Source organism: Nuphar pumila, chromosome 2, assembly GCF_984573655.1.
Source record: "Nuphar pumila chromosome 2, dmNupPumi1.hap1.1, whole genome shotgun sequence".
NCBI lineage: Eukaryota > Viridiplantae > Streptophyta > Magnoliopsida > Nymphaeales > Nymphaeaceae > Nuphar > Nuphar pumila.
This window is the reverse complement of record NC_143250.1, coordinates 104487005-104508972: the sequence shown is the minus strand read 5'-3', so window position 1 is coordinate 104508972 and position 21968 is coordinate 104487005. Positions and strand designations below refer to the sequence as shown.

Genomic DNA, 21968 nt, shown 5'->3' with positions numbered 1-21968 from the left:
ATAGCTATAAAGGCATTAGTTTTCTTTGCTCATAAAAACATATTTTTTAGTCAAAAAACATAATTCAAGAGTTGATTCTTACTAAATCTAATAATTTAGATGTATCGTAAAAAGCTTCAAACTATAAAACCCAACGGAGGAGAACAAAAAAATGGGCCTAATATGTTCAGTTCTCTCTCTATATATAAAGAGAGAAAGAAATAAGTGACATTCGGCCAGGGTTGGCACCCTGGCCTCACTAAGGCATGGCAGAAAGGACATGAGACACTTTTTTATTTTTTTTATTTTCATTAAAAATAATAATAAAAGGACACGACACGATAGCAAATTGAAGTATTCCTGTGACAAGTGGCGGGAAAAAAATCTTCCCTTCTGTTATCCCCAATCGCATAATATCAAAGCCATCTCTCTCTCTCTTGACCGCCTTTACAGGATGGCGATTGTGGCGCTCCGCCCCTTCTCCGTCCCAGCTTCCTCTCTGCGGCGGCCACCCTCCTCGGTCCGACCGACGGCAACATCGTCGGTGGCAGTGAAACCATCGGCATCCTCGTCCCCTCTCACCACCGTCCCTAAGGTCTCTTTCTCTCTCTCTCTGTAAGAATTCCTGGCCGACTTTCGTGTAAGGGTACAGGATTGGTCTCCTGTTTCGCCTCTCATCATGTAAAATTTTAGTGGTTTTGTTCCAGGTTTTGCTTCCAATCGGGTTAGGCACCGAAGAGATGGAAGCGGTGATCTTGGTCGATGTTCTGCGGAGAGCGGGGGCGGAGGTTACCCTTGCATCGGTGGAGCCGCATCTGGAGATCAAGGCGTCGTCAGGGGTGAGGCTCGTCGCCGATGCATTCATATCGGCGTGCGAACGGGAGGTTTTCGATCTGGTGGTTCTTCCGGTAAATCTCTTCTTCTCCACCCCCCCCCCCCCCCTCTAGCCTTAGCGGTTGTTTTTCTAAGTTGATGATTCTATGATTGGGTATACCGCCTCTTTGTCAAATTTCTAGTAAAATTACATTGCTTTTATCACCTTCATTTACAGAATTAACAATGTCGAACATGTATTGAACGTATTGGGAATTCAGTTGGCAATTTGGGGTTGAATAAACAAACAGGAGGAATGTTGAGGAAAGAACATGATGTGAATTTATGAGTCTACACAGTCAAAAAATGAAAAATTGTTTGCCTACATGATAACCAGGAGAAATGGTTAGTTAATTACTAATGTGGTCTTCTGCGCTAGCACCACCGGGAGCATTTGTGTGCCGATTTTTTAACTGAGGATTAGAAGTCATATGGAAAGCAGGAGGGCGGATTTGCCTAATTCGGGGTATCACCAGAAAGTAGCAGAAGACACTCATTAAGCCAAATAAGCTATGTTTTAGTTTCTATGAAGGGAAATGGCTGCTTTCAAAAGCTAGGTGTTAATCTACATGAGTTGCTCCCGGCTTGCTTGAATCAATTAGCAGGACATTGAGCTTGCACCTTCTCCAAGTTTGCTTATAACTAACATCTATGAATGATTCAACAACCATCAGCTTTAGAAAACAGCTGGCCCATTGCCCTACATTACGAGACAAGATCATGTGATCGAAGCAATCACCTTGGTCACCTAAAGAACCAAACCGCTGAAGAGTGTTGGGCCTCACAACAGACAATCTTGTTAAGATATATGTAGCATTTCCCTATGTTGTTGTATGTCTTGTATATACCAAAGTACACCCAAGTGTATTTTCTTTCTTTTTTTTTCTTTTGATGTGTATTCTTGCACATTTAATTTGAGTTGTATTCAAGGTCTACTTTAGGTATACCTTTTATGTATTTTAAGATAGGTATACTCTAGGTGTACCTGTTAGAATAGCAGGTATACTTATGATATACTTTAGGTTAGATTAGTTTTTTTGGTCATTATTAAAATGACTAACTATTTTATTTTTGTATTTTGTATTTTTTTCTTTTTTGATCATTTTTTGAATGACCAATTAGCGGCTGGGGTTTGTAACAGCTAGTTTGACTCTCAAAAGCTAGTTTGACTCTCAAAAGCTAGTTTGACTATTCAAACTAGCATTTAAAGCAAAACACATCTAATTTGACTAGTCAAACTAATTGTTATGTCTTTCTCTATATATTACTTAGTTGTCATAGGCGCTAGGCGGAGCTTAGGTGATGAGCCCCTAAAAAGGCTTAGGCGGTACCCCAAATAAAAAAAAAACATAAAAAAAATGCAAAATATGTAAACAAACTACTAAAATTAATAAGAAACTTGTATACAACATAAATCAATCATCAATAAGCAATAGACAAATAATAATATGTCAACGCAAAAAAAAGGAGGAAAAAGGGGGAAAAGGGACCTTTTCTCCCTTTTATAAGCTGAATACAGTCAACACAAAAAAAAAAGTGCCAGCCTAGGCGGTAATATACGGCCCCACTGCCCAAACCTGGTCTCCCAGGCGGTGGGTTTGCGTCTAGGTCACTGAGGCGGCACCTAGGCACCGCCTTTGACAACTAAGATATATTACTCATCTTTTTGTTGTATAGGTGAGAGAGGATGGATGTACATATGGTGTGTGTTTGAGTGTTTTGTAGTGAGATTCATTTGTATTATTAATAAAAAATATTTATTTTATTTCTTGGTGTTCTTGTAAATGTATAAATATGTTATTTATTTTTTTGGTTAAATAAATTATGTTTGTGCTTTAGTTTCCTTTTTGTTTGTCTTGCGGTTGTCTCGGGTTCTGTGCTACTTCATAACAAATCTTGGGGCACACAAGGACACTCTCCAACAGGATTGGTTGAATAGGTGATGGGGTGATCAGCCCAATCATTTGACCCCTTTCCTACTTCATGTATGAAGCCTCCACTGGCTGTAGGGGTTAGGTAATGACATCCTAAATAACAACTCACAAGGAAAGGTTCTTGCTGGAATAGGATTGGAAATATGATAGATGAACTCTTTTTATCTTAAGCACATCAGTTACTGGCTTGCCATGGCCATCCCAGATGTCTGAAGCTTCTTGTAGATTGGTAAGCAAGACGAAGAAGGCCTACCCAGGAACGAAAAGGTACCATTTCTGGTGGAAAAATCAGGACCCCTATGTGGAAAAGTAGAATACAACAATGATGGGATCTCATTGTCTCTTGTGTTGTCTTGAGAAATGGCCTATTTATGCTTGCAGTTAGTCCAGTCCTCAAATTCTGCCTCTCTTACATCTCATATATGGTTAGGCTTTGTTTGAAGTAGTTTTGATTGAAAGGAAATGAGTTCATTCGAAGATATTCACTAAACCATCAAAAGTGAACACTCAAAAGAGTTCCACCAAAATACCAAAATGAACACACAAATGGGTTCACTCACAAACCCCCACTAAAGGGCACAACAGCAAGAAATGAAAAATAATACTTTTATTGATTTCAACCCTTGAAGGAAGCTTGCATTTGAGAGGGGGTTTCACCCCTATTTATATACACAAAGAAGGTCTCCAAAAGAGACGTTGGGAGAGGTCCCAACGGCTCCAATAGAGCCGTTGGGCTCTCTCTCCAATGTCTCTCTTAGCTGAAAAGAATCTAAAACATAAAGGTAAAAAAAGTAAAAAGAAGACAAAAAAGAAACTGACTTAGTTAGACTAACCTAACATATATATATATATATATATATATATATATATATATATATATATATATATATATATATATATATATATATATATATATATATATATATATATATGAACGCATACATTGTATATACATTTACATTTTTAACACTCCCCCTCAAAGGTACGGTTTAATAACCAAAAGTTTGTCCAACAGAAGTGAAATCTAGGAGCAATGAGAGGTTTGGTAAACAAGTCCACCAATTGTTATTCTGAAGTAACGTAGGGAAGATCAACGTCATGTAGGTTTTCTTCTCGTACATAGTGACAATCTATCTCAATGTATTTGGTTCGTTCGTGGATTGTCCGATTGTTGGCAATGTAGATGAAACTTTTGCTGTAACAACATAGTCGTGATGCTCTTATATTTTGAACGCGCATGTCAGCTAGCAATCTCTTCAGCCAGACCACATACATAGTGGTTGTAGCCATGACTCGATATTCTGCTTCAGTTGAAGAGAGAGAAACTTTCTACTGCTTCTTGTATATTCATGAAATCAACGAGTCACCTAAAAATACAAAAAAAAACCGGTGGTTGAGTGTTGGTTATTTGGATCACCTTCCACATCAGCATCAGTATAAACAAGTAAATCTAAGGAAGAAGAAGCAAACAAGAAAAGTCCTTAAAAAAACAGAAGTTTTAATATATTTAATATACAAAGCTGCTCCCATATGAACAATGGTGGGATCTTGTTGAAACTGGCTCGCTGTGTGAACTGCATGTGGAAGGTCAAGCCTCATAATTGAGAGATATAACGGTGCCCCAATAAGTTGTCTGTAAGGTATTGAGTTTTCAAGTGGTTTCTCATCAACAATGTTCATTTTGATATTGACAACTTTAGGAGTGTCAACTTTCTTATTATCTGAGATACTGGACCTAACAACAATATCTAGAACAAATTTAGATTGAGTTCGTAGATAACTTCTAGAAGAATAAGAAACTTCTATACCAAGAAAATATTTTAACAACCCCAAATCACTCATTTCAAAATGTGTTTTGAGAAACTCTTTAATGTGTTCAACTCTCTGTTTATCACTTCCTTCACGTAGAGGAGAAGGCTAATAATACTTGCATCCAAAATCGTAACAAACAAAATTGTGTCAGTCAGAAAATATTGAAATCCAACATCAAACATAAGTTGATTAAACCTGTCATTACCAAGCCTTTGGGTCTTGTTTAATACCATATAGAGCCTTATCTAAGCAAAGCGCCTTTTCTTTAAGAATAATTATATCAGGCGGTATTTCCATATACGCTTCTTCAACCAAGTTTCCATTAAGAAATACATTCTTAACATTCATTTGATATATAAATCATTTCTTAACAAAAGCAAGAGTTACTAAGGTCCTAACAATAGTAATTCTGGCAACTAGTGCAAAAGTTTTTTCATAATCTATTCCATGCTCCTGAGAGTATCCCTTGGCAACTAATTTGTCTTTGTACCTTTTTAAAGTTCCACAACTCTTGGTTTTAATCTTATATACCCATTGACATCCTATATGTTTCTTTCTTGGAGTAATATCTTGGACAATCCGAGTATTTATTTTTTCTAAGGCATCTAATTATACTTTCATTACTTCTACCTATTCAGTATGTTCCTTCGCTTCAACATAGTTGGAGGGTTCTATATAGGAATGTATAGGCATGATACTTAGGTGAAAAAGACTTATAAGATACAAAATTTTCAAGGGGTTTTGATACTCTGGGCGATCTTTTAGTTTGTGTTTCTACATGTTTTTCATCATTGATATATGTTCAGAATGACTACGCTTGGAATATTGGATACAACCTTGATCCTTATTTAATGATTCTTCACTCATATCATGAGGTTCTTCTTCACTAACCTCCTGATCTACATCAATATCACAATCACCAATCTTCAAAATTATATCCAACAAAAAAAATACTCAGTTATTTCCTTAGTTTTATCAATTTCAAAGATTTTTTTTTCTAAAAAGGACACATTTCTTGAAACATATAGCCTTTTATTTTTGACATCAAAACATCTATAACATTTTTTATTATTTGCATATCCTTAAAAGAGACAAAGAATAGCACGAGGAGAGAGTTTGTCATTTTTATCGGTAAAAATAAAACATTTACACCCAAACACTCTCAATCTAGAGTATTCTAAGACTTGTTTGAAAAGTTTTTCAATAGGAAATACATTTTTCAAAAAAGATGATGGTATTCTGTTAATAAGATAAACCGCAGTTAACATGACTTTAGCCCGAAATTCTTTGGGTACTTGGTTTGTAATAAGCACAGTTCTTGTTGTTTCTATAATATATTTATGTTTTCTTTCGGCCAAACCATTTTATTAAGGGGTGTAAGTAAAATGAATCAGACCGATTTTGCACAAATGCTCACAAGACTAAATCAAGTCTCAAAGGACTTGATAAAACAATTTCTAGTCACAAGGACTAGACACGAGCACACTCAGCTGAGAAAAATAGTCTTTTTATTGAGAAAGAATTGAGTACAAAAAGACCCACAAAACCATACATGAAAGCAATATTTATAGAGTTCTTAAGGAACTCAAGAAAGCCACAAAAGACTAGCCGTTGGGAGTTCCAACGGCTAGTTCAGCTAGTTGTTGAACTAGCCGTTGGACTCCCCAACAGCTAGTTAACGACTAGCTTAAAATAATAAAAAAACAAGGAAAATAAAAAAGATACAAAATAGACACTATACATATATGTATATAATTTATATACATATACGTATGGATAGAACATTACATAACACATTTTAACACTCCCCCTCAAACTTTATAGGGTAACAATGGAAAGTTTGGCTAAAAGAAACAAGAATCTAGGTGATGGTAGCGCCTTGGTGAAGAAATCCGCAATCTGATACTCGGTAGGTACATATGGTAATTCAATATTTTCATGGAGATACTCTTCATGAACGTAGTGACAATCCATTTCAATGTGCTTCGTTCTTTCGTGAAACGTATGGTTATTTGCGATATAAATTACACTTTTGTTGTCAGAGCACAGTTTCGATGGTGAAGTTAGATATATACCCATGTTCTCCAGTAGAGCTTTAATCCATACAAGTTTTGTAATGGTTGTAGTCATTCTATATTCAGCTTCAGTGGATGACAATGATACTTTTTGTTACTTCTTTCATCTCCACGAAATCAACAAGTCACCTAGGAAAACACAAAAACCAGTAGTTGAGTGTTTGTTATCTGGATTTCCTCCACAGTTTGCATCTGTATAACCAATAAGATCGAAAGCAGAGGAAGATGATAAAAATAATCCCTTGTTCATAGTATTTTTGATATATCTAATGATCCGGAGAACAACACTCATATGGACCGAGGTTGGTCGTTGTTGAAATTGACTCGCTTGATGGACAACATGAGCAATATCGGGTTTGGTGATTGACAAGTATGTTAGTGCTCCAATAAGTTGACGGTGAGGCGTTGGATTATCAAGGACTTTACCATCTTCTACTCTCATTTTGGCATTAATCATCTTTGGTGTTTCCACATGCTTATTATCACTAATTTTAGATCTGTCAATAATATCTGCAACAAACTTTATTTGAGACAATAAATACCTTTTGGGAGAATAAGCGACTTCATTTCTAAGAAAATATCTCAAAAAACCCAAATCAGACATTTCGAAAGTCTATTTCAACACCTGCTTGATGTGGTTTATATTTTTCTTGTCACTACCTCTAATGATCATATCATCTACGTACAACAGTAGAATTACAATATCTGGACCTGTCTTTTTAACAAACAAAGCAGTGTCAGTAAAGCATGATATAAACCCTTGATTATTAATAGCTTTACTAAATCTATCATACCACGCTTTTGGAGCTTGTTTTAAATTATAGAATGCTTTATTATGTTTCAATACATTTCCTTATTCAACAATATACCTAGGTGGAGGTTCCATATAGACTTCTTCCTTAAGATCTCTGTTAAGAAAAGCATTCTTTACGTCTAACTGATAAATAGGCCAACATCTAATAAAGGCAATGGCTATTAAACTTCTTACACTGGTCATCCTAACAACAGGAGCAAAGGTTTTCTCATAATCTACTCCATACTCTTGTGAGTACCCTTTAGCTACAAGTTTAGCCTTATATCTCTCTAAAGATCCGTCACTTTTAGTCTTAACTTTGAAAATCCATCTGCAACCAATAGTCTTTTTTTTTTTGGGAAGATGTTGAACTTTCCAGGTGTTGGCTTTTAAAAGAGCATCTATTTCTTTTTTCATAACATCCTCCCATTCTGGAATTCCCTTAGCTTCTTGATAGGTTGATGGTTCATAAAAGGAATGAATGGAACTTAAACAGGCTCTAAATTTAGGTGTAAAGGTTTCATAGGACACAAATCGGCTAGGTGGTCTAGACATCCTGCTAGATCTTCTAAGAGTAGGTTCCTCTATTGGATTCTGAGAAGTTGTTTCACCTATTTCCATATACCTTTCTAAAGCACTGCGAGGTGAAGAATCACTCCTATGAGTATATTGTTGAACAATTTATCTTTCATTAATGTTATCCTCACAATTTACCTCATTATTATCATTACTAGTGATGTTAAGGTTATCATTATCCTTTTCAATTAAGTCATACAAAAAGACTTATTGAGTTTCATCAATTTTTTCATCAGTTTCAAAACCATTTTCATTTTCTAGAAACTTTACATTTCTAGAAACATAAAGTTTATCATTTTTAACATCATAGCATCTATATCCTTTTTTATTTTCAACATACCCTAGAAAAACACATTCGACAACTTTTGGTGATAATTTATCTTGTTTGCCAATTAACACAAAACACTTGCATCCGAAGACTCTTAATCTATTTAAATTTGGAGTAACTTTATATAGTTTTTCAATAGGAGATATCCCCTTAAGGGAAGAAGAAGGCATCCTATTTATCAAATGTACCGCAGTTAAGGCAGCTTTAGCCCAAATTTTTTTAGGAATGCTCATTGAAATGAGTAAAGTTCTAGTTGTCTCAATAATATGACGATGTTTGCGTTCAACAACTCCATTTTGTTGTAGAGTTTTTGCACATGAAGTTTGATGAATGATTCCATTATTCTTTAAATATTTTTGAAACTCAAGAGACATGTATTCTCCCCCTAAATCTGGGCGAAAGACTTTAATATTAGTTTCAAATTGATTTTTAATTAGTTCATGAAATTCCTTGAAGTAAGTAAAAACTTCAGACTTAAGTTTGAGAAAATATATCCATGTGAACTTAGTGAAATCATCAATAAAGGTTACATAGTATGTATAGCTTCCTTTTGATATGACCAGTGCCGGTCCCCATACATCCGAATGTATCAAGTCAAAAGCTGCTTGAGAAACAAAAGTTCTATTTCCAAAAGGCAGAACCTCTATTTTTTCCAAGAATACAATCCTTACGTGCAAAATCTTTTCCTTTACAATATTCTTTTAACAAGGGTTACAAAGCAAGTTTCTGTATACTAGGGTGACCTAATCTTTCATGCTAAACTTGTAGATCAATATTTTTGGCATAGTTACAAAAAGTTTGACTAGGTATTTTCAAGTAATCCATATAGTAAAGATCTCCATGTCTATGACCTTCCCCAATCAGCTTGCCTGACTGGCGATCCTGCACCCAACATGCCATAGATGAGAAGAAGACTTTATAACCGCTATCAGAAATTTGTAAAACAGATAGTAAATTAAGGTTTAGTTTTGGAATAACCCTAATATTGGGAATTTCAAAAAAATCATTTTTCAAATCTCCTATCCCCTTAGTTTTTAAAATAGTCCCATCAGCAGTGCAAACATTCGAACTAGATGACATGCTTTTACATTCGAATAGTATGTTCTCGTTAGGAGTCATATGAAAGGATGCACCAGAATCAAAGATCCAAGAATATGTACTTGGAGGAGAAGGTGAAGCAATGGCAGCTCCAGAAACAGCCTTTGATGAAGATGACGAATTGTTCTTTAATAATTGTTGAAGAGCTTCTGTGATGAAGGACATATCATCTCTTCTCTTGGTCTTATCTTCATTTTCCAAGTAGGCTACTTTCATCTTCAACCTTTAGCAATCTGGTTTGATATGACCCGATTCCTTGCAAAAATGACAAATCACATTTTTCTTCCAACCTTCACTTTGATTTTTGAAGTGAGGAGGTCTATATGTTTTAGTGTTGCTCCCGGGCCTTGAAACGGCTAGAACCTCCTCATTTGACTTGGTCAAACTGAGGCAAGTTTCTTCTTGATATACTTGAGCAAGGGCCTCGTCTATAGATGGTAGTGAGGCTCTGTGAATTATGGAAGCCCTAACTTGCTCATACTTCGGTCTAAGACCAAGGAGGAAGGTGAGCAAGTTTTGCCTCTCTATTTGTTCCTCATTTCTATGGATCCTTCTTCCCACTTGGGTTCCAACAAAGTCAATTCATCCCAAGGTGAAGAAAGGGTACCATAGTAATCTCTTACATTCTTATCCCCTTGCTTTGTAGACATTATCTTTTGAACATATTGACTCTTAAGAAAGATCCATGCTTCAGCTGCCGTCTTGAATTTCACGAGATGAGATGCTATCTTTAAATCCATGGTATTCATAAACCATGAGATTATTTGACAGTTTGTAGCATCCCAATCTTCCATTTTTCCTTCATACTCTTGAAGTGCTTTCTCCTTTTCTTCTTTATTTAGTGCTACTATCTTACCATCCACCTCCTTAGTGAGCTTCATTCTTGGTTCAAGTGTCGTGCCACTAATGTAACCCCAAAGTCGTTTGCTACGAAGGTGTTTCTCCATAGCACCCGACCAAGTGACATAATTGGAGTCGTTAAGCTTGAAGGATATTACGGCAATTGGTTCTTTTTCAGTCATTTCTTCAAATCAGCAACCACAACTTTACTAAAAATGTAGTCAGCTGCAAACTAAAGACTACTGCAAGTGGTTAACAGCACTTGAACAATACCTCAAACAGTTGGTAGGCACTTGAACAATACCTTGAACAGTTGGTAGGCAGTCACCAGCTACCAGCAGACAGCAACAACAGTCTTTTCTCACGGTCAGCAGTTGATGGCAGGAAGTACTGAACTCAGTTCAGTATGCCCAAGCAACAGCGTAAATGCAGGAGCAAATCAGTAAATAACCTGCCCTTGAACAGAGGCAAAACACCAAACAGTTGGTGTACAGATGGCAACAAGCTGAGGTACTTCAAGAAGGCTGCTCGCAGGGGAACCAAACTCTGATACCATGAAATGAATCAGACCGATTTTGCACAAATGCTCACAAGACTAAATCAAGTCTCAAAGGACTTTATTAAACAATTTCTAGTCACAAAAGGACTAGACAAGAGCACACTCAGCTGAGAAAAATAGTCTTTTTATTTGAGAAAGAACCGAATACAAAAAGACCCACAAAACCATACATGAAAGCAATATTTATAGAGTTCTTAAGGAACTCAAGAAAGCCACAAAAGACTAGCCGTTGGGAGTTCCAACGGCTAGTTCAGCTAGCTGTTGAACTAGCCGTTGGACTCCCCAATAGCTAGTTAACGGCTAGCTGAAAATAATAAAAAAACAAGGAAAATAAAAAAGATACAAAATAGACACTATACGTATATGTATATAATTTATATACATATACGTATGTTCAAAACATTACATAACACATTTTAACAGTAAGGACAAGATTTTTGATGTGTGATACCATTTAAGTTTAGGTAGTCTTTAAATTCTTTTGATAAAAACTCTCCCTGAATCAGTGCAAAAGATGAAAATATCATTCTTAAATTGGTTTTTGACCAAATGGTGAAATATTTGAAAATGTGAAAAAACCTTGTACTTGTGTTAAGGAAATAAATCCAAGTGTGTCTCATGAAATCATCTAAAAAAATTATATACTACACAAAACCACTTTTAGATGTAATGGATGCTGGGCTCCAAACATCTGAATGTATTAACTCAAGTTGTCGAGAAAAAAACAAATATTTTTTCTTGAAATGGTAATCCCTTCGTTTTGCCAAGATTATAATTTTCACATGTAAAATTTTAAGATTACAAATTTTTTTCATTTTTTGGAAAAACTGAATCTTGGATATACTAGGGTGGCCAAGCCTCTTATGCCACAAATCCAAATCTAATTTCTGAACATTGCAACAAAATGTATTCTTGGGTATTTTCAAAAAATCCATGTAGTACAAGCCTCCTTCTCTATGGTCTTCTCCAATCAACTTTCCTGACTGGCGATCCTGCATATGAGAGGAGAAAAAAACATTATACCCATCGTCTCCAGTTGATGATGCTCCTTTGAGTACTGGTTGAAGAGCTTTCACTAATTGTGTCAAGGACATATTTTCAATGGATGGATCTTGTAAGATTTTTGTATCACTTGACTCTTGTGGAAGTCCAATAAAGGCAACTTTCTTTTCATAAGGTTTCTTCAATTTGGTACAGTTTGTTTTCGTACGTCCCGGTTCACGACAATAGTAGCAAATAACTTTCTTTCTCTCATACTCATTGTATTGATTTCCATAATGTTCACCATTTGGTCCCATAGTGTGGTGACTTGTAGGTCCGAACATAATTTTTCGGTCTAGATACGGCTAGAACCGAGTCATCATCATTTTTAGAGATACACTTTTTAAGCCTATTTTCTTCCATACTCAATTCTTCTATTGAGGGAACTTTCCTTTGATGAAAAAGAGCGGATTTACTAGATTCAAAATCCGATTTCAAACCATTGATAAATTGGTAAAAATGCTATGCGTTTATTTGATTTTGGTGGAGTTCAATATCTTCTGGACAATGCTACTTTGGTTCAAGAAGAGCCAACTCTTCCCATAATTCGGATAATCCATTATAGTATTTTCTAACACTCTTGTTTTCTTGAGTTATATTTTATATATTGTCTTGCAAGTTGCACACATGTGCAATATCTTTAAGATAATGCATTCTTTTAAGGTAATCCCATACATCGTTTGCATGTTCGAATTTAGCAAGACTAGAACACTTCTTAATCTGTACACTACTAATTAGGCAAGACATAATCTTGGCATGCCCCATTCTCCATTCTTTCTACTTCTCATAATTGGTCATTGCCTTAATTTTCTCACCTTCCGTAAGAGGTACCTCTTTCTCTCTATCTACTTTGGTGAGAGTTAGCTTGGGTTCTAGATCGGTCCCATCTACTAGTCTCCACAACCATTTTCTCCATATAAGGTGCTTCATAATTGAAGCCCATGGAATATAGTTTGAATCATTGCACTTAATGAGTTTTGTGGTGACATTTTCATTGTCATCCATTTTTACACGGGTATAAACAAAAGAAAAAAATAGAGAGAAATAGTAAAGGAAGAGAGAAACAAACGAGAGTAAAGGTGGAAGTCATTATCACTCCACCATCAAGCAAACACCAGCAATCACAAGCACTTTGAATAAAGATTGCAAGAGAGCTTAATGACTTTCAAATTTGAAGTGGCACACTTCCCAATGTATAAAAAAAATTCAGCTTGATCACCAAACTTTGATACAATTAAAGGAGATGAGTTCCTCTGAAGATATTCACTAAATCACCAAAAGTGGACACTCAAAAGAGTTTCACCAAAATACCAAAAAGAACACACAAAAAACCATAAATGGGTTCACTCCTAAGCTATGTCATAGGGATTCGGCTAGCAGGGTGCCGCACCCGCGTCGACTCGACTCAACGCGGGTGCGGGTGCGACATCGGGTGCGGTCAACCCGATCCTGGGTGCGTTGACCGCACCCAGGATCATTTAGGTCCATTTTTTTTATGGATTTAAAAAAAAAAAATTTGTCGGGCTGCGGATTTTTTTTTTAAAAAAAATCTGCTGACAGCTGCTGACAGTTGCTGCTGCACCTGCCTTTTCAATCCAGATCCTTCTTTTTCGTAAAGGATTTTCTCTCTCCATAATAAATGATAATGATGGTGGTAGCCTTGATGATCCTTCTTTTTCGTAAAGGATTTTCTCTCTCCATAATAAATGATAATGATGGTGATAGCCTTGCTGATCATTCTTTTTCGTAAAGGATTTTCTCTCTCCATAATAAATGATAATGATGGTGGTAGCCTTGCTGGCTATTAGTATTCACTGTTCTCCTGACGAGATGGGTGCTCTAGCTGTAGCCTTGTGTAGACCTCTCTTTTCCACATGTCCAATCCAATAAATTTCTTTTAGCTGTCGTGCAGCTGTATATAAAATGAAATTTGAAGAATCCTATGGACCAGAAAAAAAAATTGGACCCCCAACCCGCGTCGGGGGAACCCCCGGACCCCCTTATATATATATTTTACATTTTTGCCCCTGCCGCACCCCCGCACCCGGGTTTTTCGGAAGTGCCGAATCCCCGCACCCGCACCCATGTAACATAGCTCCTAAGTCACACGGACTCGGTTATAAGGTCGACACGCCCCTACATGGGTGCGGCTTCGGATACGGGGCGGACACGGTCAACCAAGTGTCAGACTCGGTCAACGCACCAGGGTTGAGTTCGTCCACATTTTGGACTCGATCAACTTTGACCGAGTCTATTTTTGTTAATTTTTTAGGGCAAAAGGCGTATAAAAACTAAAAAAAAATTGATCTTTGTATATATTTTTTAATATATATATATATATATATAGCCGAGTCTTATTATTGTTATATATATATAGCCGTGTCCCCTAATGGGCGCAACTTTGACCGAGTCTTATTATTGTTACATATATATTTTAAAAAAATATATATACATATATATAGCCGTGTCCCCGTGTCCAAAAATTTTCAAATTGCTCCGCACCCGTGTTGCACCCGTACCCGCACCCATGTGACATAGGTTCACTCACAAACTGCCACTAAAGGGCACAAGAACAAGAAATAAAAAATAATACTTTTATTGATTTCAACCCTTGAAGGAAGCTTGCATTTGAGAGGGGGTTTCACCTTATTTATATACACAAAGAAGGTCTCCAAGAGAGATGTTGGAAGAGGTCCCAACGGCTCCAATAGAGCAATTGGGCTCTCTCTCCAATGTCTCTCTTAGCTGAAAAGAATCTAAAAAGTAAAGGTAAAAAAAGTGAAAAGAAGACAAAAAGGAAACTAACCTAGTTACTACTAGTTAGGTATTAACCTAACATATATATATATATATATATATATATATATATATATATATAGAGAGAGAGAGAGAGAGAGAGAGAGAGAGAGAGAGGTGCTAAATGAGTTTTTCAGGTGGTTTTCGTTTTATTTTTAAATTTTGACCGTACAAATGTGATATCTGTACTTATTTTATAGGGATCAGCTCTTGAAGTGTTCGATTCCAACACATGGGTGGGTTTTTTTATAAGGTTCGAAAAATCAATGGTCCAAAATCTTTGTAAATTTTTTAGGCTCCAAATATCATTTTTTTCATCGAAAACACATGATCCAGCTGTGGATTCCTCGTAAATCGACCATGCCCTACACATTTATGGGGTCAGAACTGCGAAAAAAACACTGGAAGGGCAGAAAAAACCATTTAGCACATATCATTTAGCACGCATCAATTTCACACCTACCCATTTCTCTCTCTATAAATATAAATATATATATATATATATATGTATGTATATATATGCAAATAAGTATATTTACACATACATTGTATATACATTTACATTTTTAACATATATTTCATCCAATTGTTGATTCATCAAACAACCAGCTGCACTAGAAATAAGTGAATCTAAGTCTGTCTCTTTTCTGCTCAGCCAAACTTGTCCCATGACTCATCATCTCTTTGATGGTAAGCAGATCCATATTAATCGTTCCCACTTATGGTACCTGGACATGCCATTTTATCCTCCGTACCCATGTCGACACCGAGACACCATTTTACCCTCCATACATATAAGTTTGTATTCAAATTATAACTTATAATTATATTCAGTTTATAACTTTATATTTTCGGTATATAATATACATTTTAGATAGAGCATATATATTTAGATTATATTCAGTTTATTTTGAATTTATATGATATATATATAGCTGTGTCCCTGTACCCACATTTTTTGAATTGCTGTGTCTTACCCTCTGTACCTGTACCCGCACCCAGGTGACATAGGTTCCCACTGACTTGGTAAAGCTGAAACTCAAGACAGAAAAAATGAGTCATAATCTTGTACTTAAGAATATGTTTGTGATGGTTGTTTTAACTTTAAGGTTTTCAAAATTGTGCAATTGTGCAAATTGAAATACAGATTGTAAATTGTGGTTTTCTTACGGAATCCAGGGAGGAATGCCAGGTTCTGCAAGACTGAGGGATTGCCAAATTCTAGAGAAGATTACAAGAAAACATGCTGAAGAGAAGAGGCTATATGGTGCTATATGTGCTGCTCCTGCTATTGCTCTTGAGCCGTGGGGTCTTTTGAAGAAAAAGAAGGTGCTTAATAAGTGCTTGTGATTTTCTGCTGTTATATTGGTAGAATCTAAAAGTCTTCAATCTATGGTGGTATTGTGGTGATTTTATCTCATTTGATGATATATCTGCTTTAGTAGTTCAAGGCCTGTAATGATATATTCTATTCATGCGGCTATTTAGTATTCACTCAGATATACTCAAACTATTGCTAGATGACTGGCCATCCTGCATTTATGGACAAACTTCCTACATTTTGGGCAGTTAAATCAAATGTCCAAGTGTCTGGTGAGGTTAGCACAAGCCGTGGCCCAGGGACTGCCATCGAGTTTTCTCTATCTTTTGTTGAACAGCTTTTTGGGAAGGACATTGCTGAGGAGGTTGGCGGGCCACTTGTAAGTTTCTCTCTCTCATCTATTTTTGTAGGCAATCTGTGTTTTTTCCAGTTTTTTTGTTATGACTCCTATTCATGATTCAAGCTCCCGTTAGTTGTGGTTTCCCACAGGTATATGTTGTGCATAATCAATTAGAACAATATTAATTGTGTTTGATGTCCACAATATCACGCAAAGTACTTTGAAAAGTGATCATGTTTTAGCTGTCAAACTGTCTGAAGAGTAAACTTGAACAAGGGGAACCATGCAAACTAGTAATTTTATCATTTATAGCTGTGATGTCAACTTTTGGTCCTTTTGCCTCTCCATATCTATTAATAGAAGTAGCATAACATTTGTTTGTTATGCAGTTTGTTTCACTGCTAAGTTTCTGCCCAAGGTCATTTTGGAAGCTATTCAACTTGTGGCTGTGTTTTTGGTGCCCCTGTAGATTTTCTTGTCATTAACATGACCAAGAAGAAATGATAGGTAATTATGGTGACCAGGTGATGGATAAGTCCGGGGATTTTCATAAAGTTAAACACCAGCCTATTGAATGTCATTCCTTTGAGAAAATGCTAGATTTATGTTTATTGGCCACCAGCAGTTTTTTCCCCCAGCATTCCCTACAATCTAAGCTCCAGAACACTATATCCAGCTACATGTTTTTCAGGGGATGTTCTTTTCAATTAATTTAAAACATTTCTGGGAAGCTGATGTTACTAGTATGTCATTTAATTTATTTTTTGCTTCCCTTCACACTAAATGCCTTTCTCCTTATGTATACAACTGACTATGAACATTCACTTATCATTTGTCTCTTGGTAAATGCTTCTCATTCTCTGAAGTATCTTTTCTCAATCTTCTTTTTTCTTTTGTGTAATTTAGGTAATTCATGGGGATGGTTTTCAGCAAAGAAATGAAGAATACAATTCCATGGATTGGCCTTTTAACCATATTCCTCGTGTAAGAACCATTCCTTTTTTCCCTCTCCTCTTGGCAGCTATAGAAATTAGAACATGATATTGTGACTGCTTGATGATTGTGATGTACACTCTTATGTGACTGCCATATCGGCTCTGGCATCTATTTATAGGTCAAGTAATTATGTGAATTTTGTAGTCATTTGTATTTGTTGGCTGGAGTGGTTGCTCTAATGTTATAGATTGACTCACTGCATTTCTTTTTCATATTCCATGAATAATGTTCACCATGTTTGTCTTTTGGTTCTATTGTCATGGCAAGCATTTTTTGCTGTTAATATTCTGATACCTAGCAATATATCAGTTTGGTTTTATCTATCTACATGTCCTAGCTTTGTTTTAGCTTTTAAATCTAATTGTCAATAATGTACAACAAATTTGGGACAAAATTAAAGAGATGGGTTTTTTTTGGCATAAACTTATTTTCTGTCCATAAATTAAGAGTAATTGTCAATGTCGAGGTTTCAAACATATTTTTGTTCATTTGCTGTAAACTATTTGTATTTGTTTTCTAAATCCAAGTCACTTCTTGGCAAACACTGGTTGATGGGTAGCTTCTTTTATCTGATGAGAGACCATTGCTTATTAGCCAGCTGTGGTTGGGCTGCTAAATGGAGATATCAGAATAATATATCTGTTGGTTGCATGATGCTGCTCATTGGATAAACAAACTCCCTTTTTTTCAATAGGGATTTCATTTTAAATTGCCAGTATGGGATGCTTTCGGCCACTCTATAGGTCCATCGTGAACTATGGAGGCATACAGCCGATGTTAATTTGGCAGAACTTCCAGGTTTTCTTAAACGTGTTTCCTTAAGCTAATGTTTTTAAGGTATCAGGATAGTTTTAAGCCAATAAACGAGAAAACTTTCTAGGTCAAGGATATCTGGAAAACATCTTTCTTGGAGAAATCTATTCAATTCATTAAGTTGCTCAGCCCATCCAGCATTCTTACTTCTCAGCGAGAGAAATTATTATTGAGCTCTAAATGATTGACAAGCTTGAGTTTTTACCTATGTCACACGGACTCGGCTAGGGAGGCGCCGCACCCGAGTCGACACGCCCCGACACGGGTGCGGCTTCGGACACGGCCCGGACTCGGTCAACGCCGAGTCAGACTCGGTCAACGAATCGAGGCCGAGTTCGTCATTGTTTTGGACTCAGTCAACGTTGACCGAGTCCAAAAATGTCTATTTTTTAGGGTAAAAAACAAAAAAAATGATCTTTTTATATATATATTTTAAAAATATATATATAGCACAAGTCTTAAACATAAGCCCCAGAAAAAAAAAATTCCGGGGGGCGCTGCCCCCTATGGCCCCCCGCCAGGGGCAGCCCCCTCTGGACCCCCGCCTGCTGACCGCGCAGTGGGACCCGTGCCGGGGGGAGCCCCCGGACCCCCCTTTCTGCAAGGGCAAAAGTACAATTTGCAAAGTTTATAAAAACACTCATGCTGGTGCCAAACTTTAGAGGACAATATCCATATATATGCACAGAGGATATATATATAGCCGAGTCCCCGTGTCCAAAATTTTTAAAATTGCGCCGCACCCGCACCCGCACCCGCACCCGCACCCGCACCCGCACCTGCACCCATGTGACATAGGTTTTTACCATAACTTAATTTAGTTAAACAAGTACTTCTAGGAGAAGATGCTAACTCTAGGCCAATCTCATATTTCCAAGATTCCAGGTTCCAGCTCAATAAAAGTTACTTATCTTGGGTTTTCCTCTAAATAGTGGTTTATTTCAATGTCTAAAAAATCCATGTTGTTAAAAGATGGATGTGATTTGTGATATGTCTGAGATAAATATTTTAGAGTCGGGATTACCACAACCATCATTAGTATTCCTGCAACTAAACTTCTCCTGCTTTATGGTTGATGTTTTGTCCATGAGCACCTACGTGAGTTGCATTTTTCATTAAGTCAGATTTTATGCTTGTTAATGCTGAGTTTTAATAATATCCAGTGTTCTCCTTAAAATATCATGAATCCCAAGCACATCATGGCACAGGATCATTTGGACTACAAGATCGAGCCAGGTCTTAGAACAGGACCTGACAAGTAATGTTCAACATATTGGACTTCAGTTATCAACTGATTCTTATCTTTAATTTGAACTTATTTCTATAATCCTTTTAGTTTCCTTAGTGGGTCCAATTGCTACGGCTCACCAGGAATAGATGCTCAGAACTGGAAATGACAAACCAAACAAAATACAGTGAATAAGGTCTTCCTCTCTATGATTGTTCGGTTCAACTGAAAGTTAAATATTGTTTATGAAACATTTAGAATTTGTTGCTAGTTCAATGTCCGAGTCCAATGTCTTTTCTGGATTTAACATGGTTTGATAATCCATTTGCTGACCGATGTATTTATTTTAACTTTGGCTTTTAGTATGTAAAGTGCCTGAAGTCTGAACCATATCAATTTGCAAATTAAAAAATACTGTATAAATCATATCACCATGTTCATTTTGGAGATTGAATTGGTGTGCAGGCTCTTGTTCCAATTGCTAATGGTTCAGAGGAGATGGAAACAGTTGTGGTGGTGGATATTTTGAGGAGAGCTAATGTCGATGTTGTGGTAGCTTCAGTGGAGAAGTCCAGGCAAATTGTAGCATCTAGAAACACCAAAATTGTTGCTGATAAGGTTATTGGAGATGCTGCAGAATCAACATATGACGTGATCATTCTTCCTGTGAGAGAAGATTATATTTTTGATGTTTTGCTATTTATCATGTTTGTCTTTTTTAGTTTTCTTACTCAGGCCACTAGTGTTCTTTATCACATAGCAATAGGCACAGGGTATGTGCACAGCGTGGACACACTTAGTATGGTAGGGGAGTTTTGTGGATCTAGAATATGGGGACATGACCACACACACACCTGTGTTAGGATATATCTTGGCAAGGGAAATCTGAGGATGTTACAAGTTTTATGTTAAAAATCTTGGAAAAACCTCAGCATTTTAAAAGTAAAAAAATTTATAAAGGAAATATAAAAACAATTAAAGAATCGGTTTTAGCAATATTTTTCATAAAAATGTAAAGAAAAGGTAGAAAAGCTTTTAAAAACTAGAAGTATGAAGAACAAGCAGCAGTCATGTTTAAAATGTAGAAAAAGGGAAAAGGTTTTGAAATATAGTAATACTATCGCAATGATATTGATATATTTTTCCTTTTTAATGATTTTTCCATTATATGGTGCAGCATCATAATATTTTCTAAATATTGCCCTTATTTTTGTACTGTTATTTACATTCAAATTTCTTAATCTGAAGTGATAAAGCAAGAATCTGAGACACGGTTGAATCAACATCTATTTCAAACTTTCTCCCATTCCAACTCAGGTTTTTCTGAAGCTTCTTTCAGAGATGTTCTTTGATGTGCAGAAATCATGTTCCTGGTGTGCATGTGATTACTTCAAAGCTTGCATGGGATTTGCATGAACTGCAATATTTTGCTGCCTGTGGAGCATCCTGTTTGTATGTCTAAACAGTGGCTTTTGAACTCATCAGGGAGGTTGTAGTAGAGCAGAGCGGTTGCACAAGTCAAGAATTTTGAAAAAATTGCTCAAAGAGCAGCAATCAGCTGGAAGGGTGTATGGGGAAATCTGTTCTTCTGCAGTCACCGTACTACAGAAGCAAGGCCTACTCAAGGTATTGATGGTTTATGGCATATGTTGTTGTTTATCTCTCTGGTATGGTTTTATTATAGTTTTTCAAGCTAACAGGATAAGAAGGTCACCATGCATCCCAGTATGATGGGCAAGTTCACTGGCCAAGTTGCTGAAGGTGCTGGAGTTGTTATCGATGGGAATGTAATTACAAGTAGTGGTCCTGGAAATGCTATAGATTTTTCGCTGGCAATTGTGGGTAAGCTATTTGGACATCCAAGAGCGAAAAGTGTAGCCGAAGGCATTGTTTTCGAATATTCACAATGCCAAGTTCTGTGAGAGAAGGGAAGGGTGTTTAAGTACGAAGCGTTGTGAGCATGCCAACTAAAAACTGGAGGAAGTATCGGTGACAGGCAGTGGATGCAGCAATTGCCATGTTTCTGATTTATGAGACAGTGAAGCCTATTCTTGGACCTCCGACATATGACAATCCTTCTTTCTATTACATATTAGGTTAGCTATGGCCCTGATCATTTCTCTTCTCGCGCCTTGTTATAAGAAGATATGCTTGATTTATGGATGCTGTATTGGGCCTGCAGGTTGGAATTGTAGCTGGATCGGCTAACAAAGATGATTGGCCGACCGAGTAAAGTGTCTTTGATATGGCCATGAGCCAATTTTATAATTATCAAGATGGTGCCTTGAAGATGGTTAAAGCAAATTCCACTGTATTTGCTAATATGCGCCCATGAATTTACGGTCCGGCCCAATATATTTATGGGCACTGCCTCCTTAGAATGGACATTAATGATATTACCAATGCTTGCTCATATTCCTTGTTATTGTAATCTGTATATCTATGTTGGTGGTACCTATTTAAAATGCTAGACCTTTTTTCTTTTTTGTTTTTTCCCTCTTTTCAGCAGGGTTCATCGTAGCTATGTGTAATCTTCAATTATCAGGGCAAAGAGTAACTGTGAAAG

General features: G+C 36.6%; 1 protein-coding gene across 2 annotated transcripts; it reads left to right on the top strand.

The window, feature by feature from the left end:
- Positions 1–413: 413 nt before the first annotated feature.
- Positions 414–21894, top strand: LOC149846525 (protein DJ-1 homolog C-like). 2 transcript variants are annotated; one of them, XM_089996380.1, is made up of 9 exons: positions 414–574; positions 687–887; positions 15884–16033; positions 16225–16404; positions 17272–17349; positions 19868–20068; positions 20888–21028; positions 21103–21498; positions 21585–21894. In XM_089996380.1, the coding sequence occupies exons 1-8, from the start codon at positions 434–436 to the stop codon at positions 21322–21324; spliced, it is 1314 nt and encodes a 437-aa protein (XP_089852506.1). In that variant the 5' UTR covers positions 414–433; the 3' UTR covers positions 21325–21498; positions 21585–21894. The 2 variants fall into 2 exon arrangements, with proteins under 2 accessions (XP_089852506.1, XP_089852507.1); XM_089996381.1 differs by having other exon boundaries at positions 444–574; positions 673–887.
- The last annotated feature ends 74 nt before the right edge of the window (positions 21895–21968 follow it).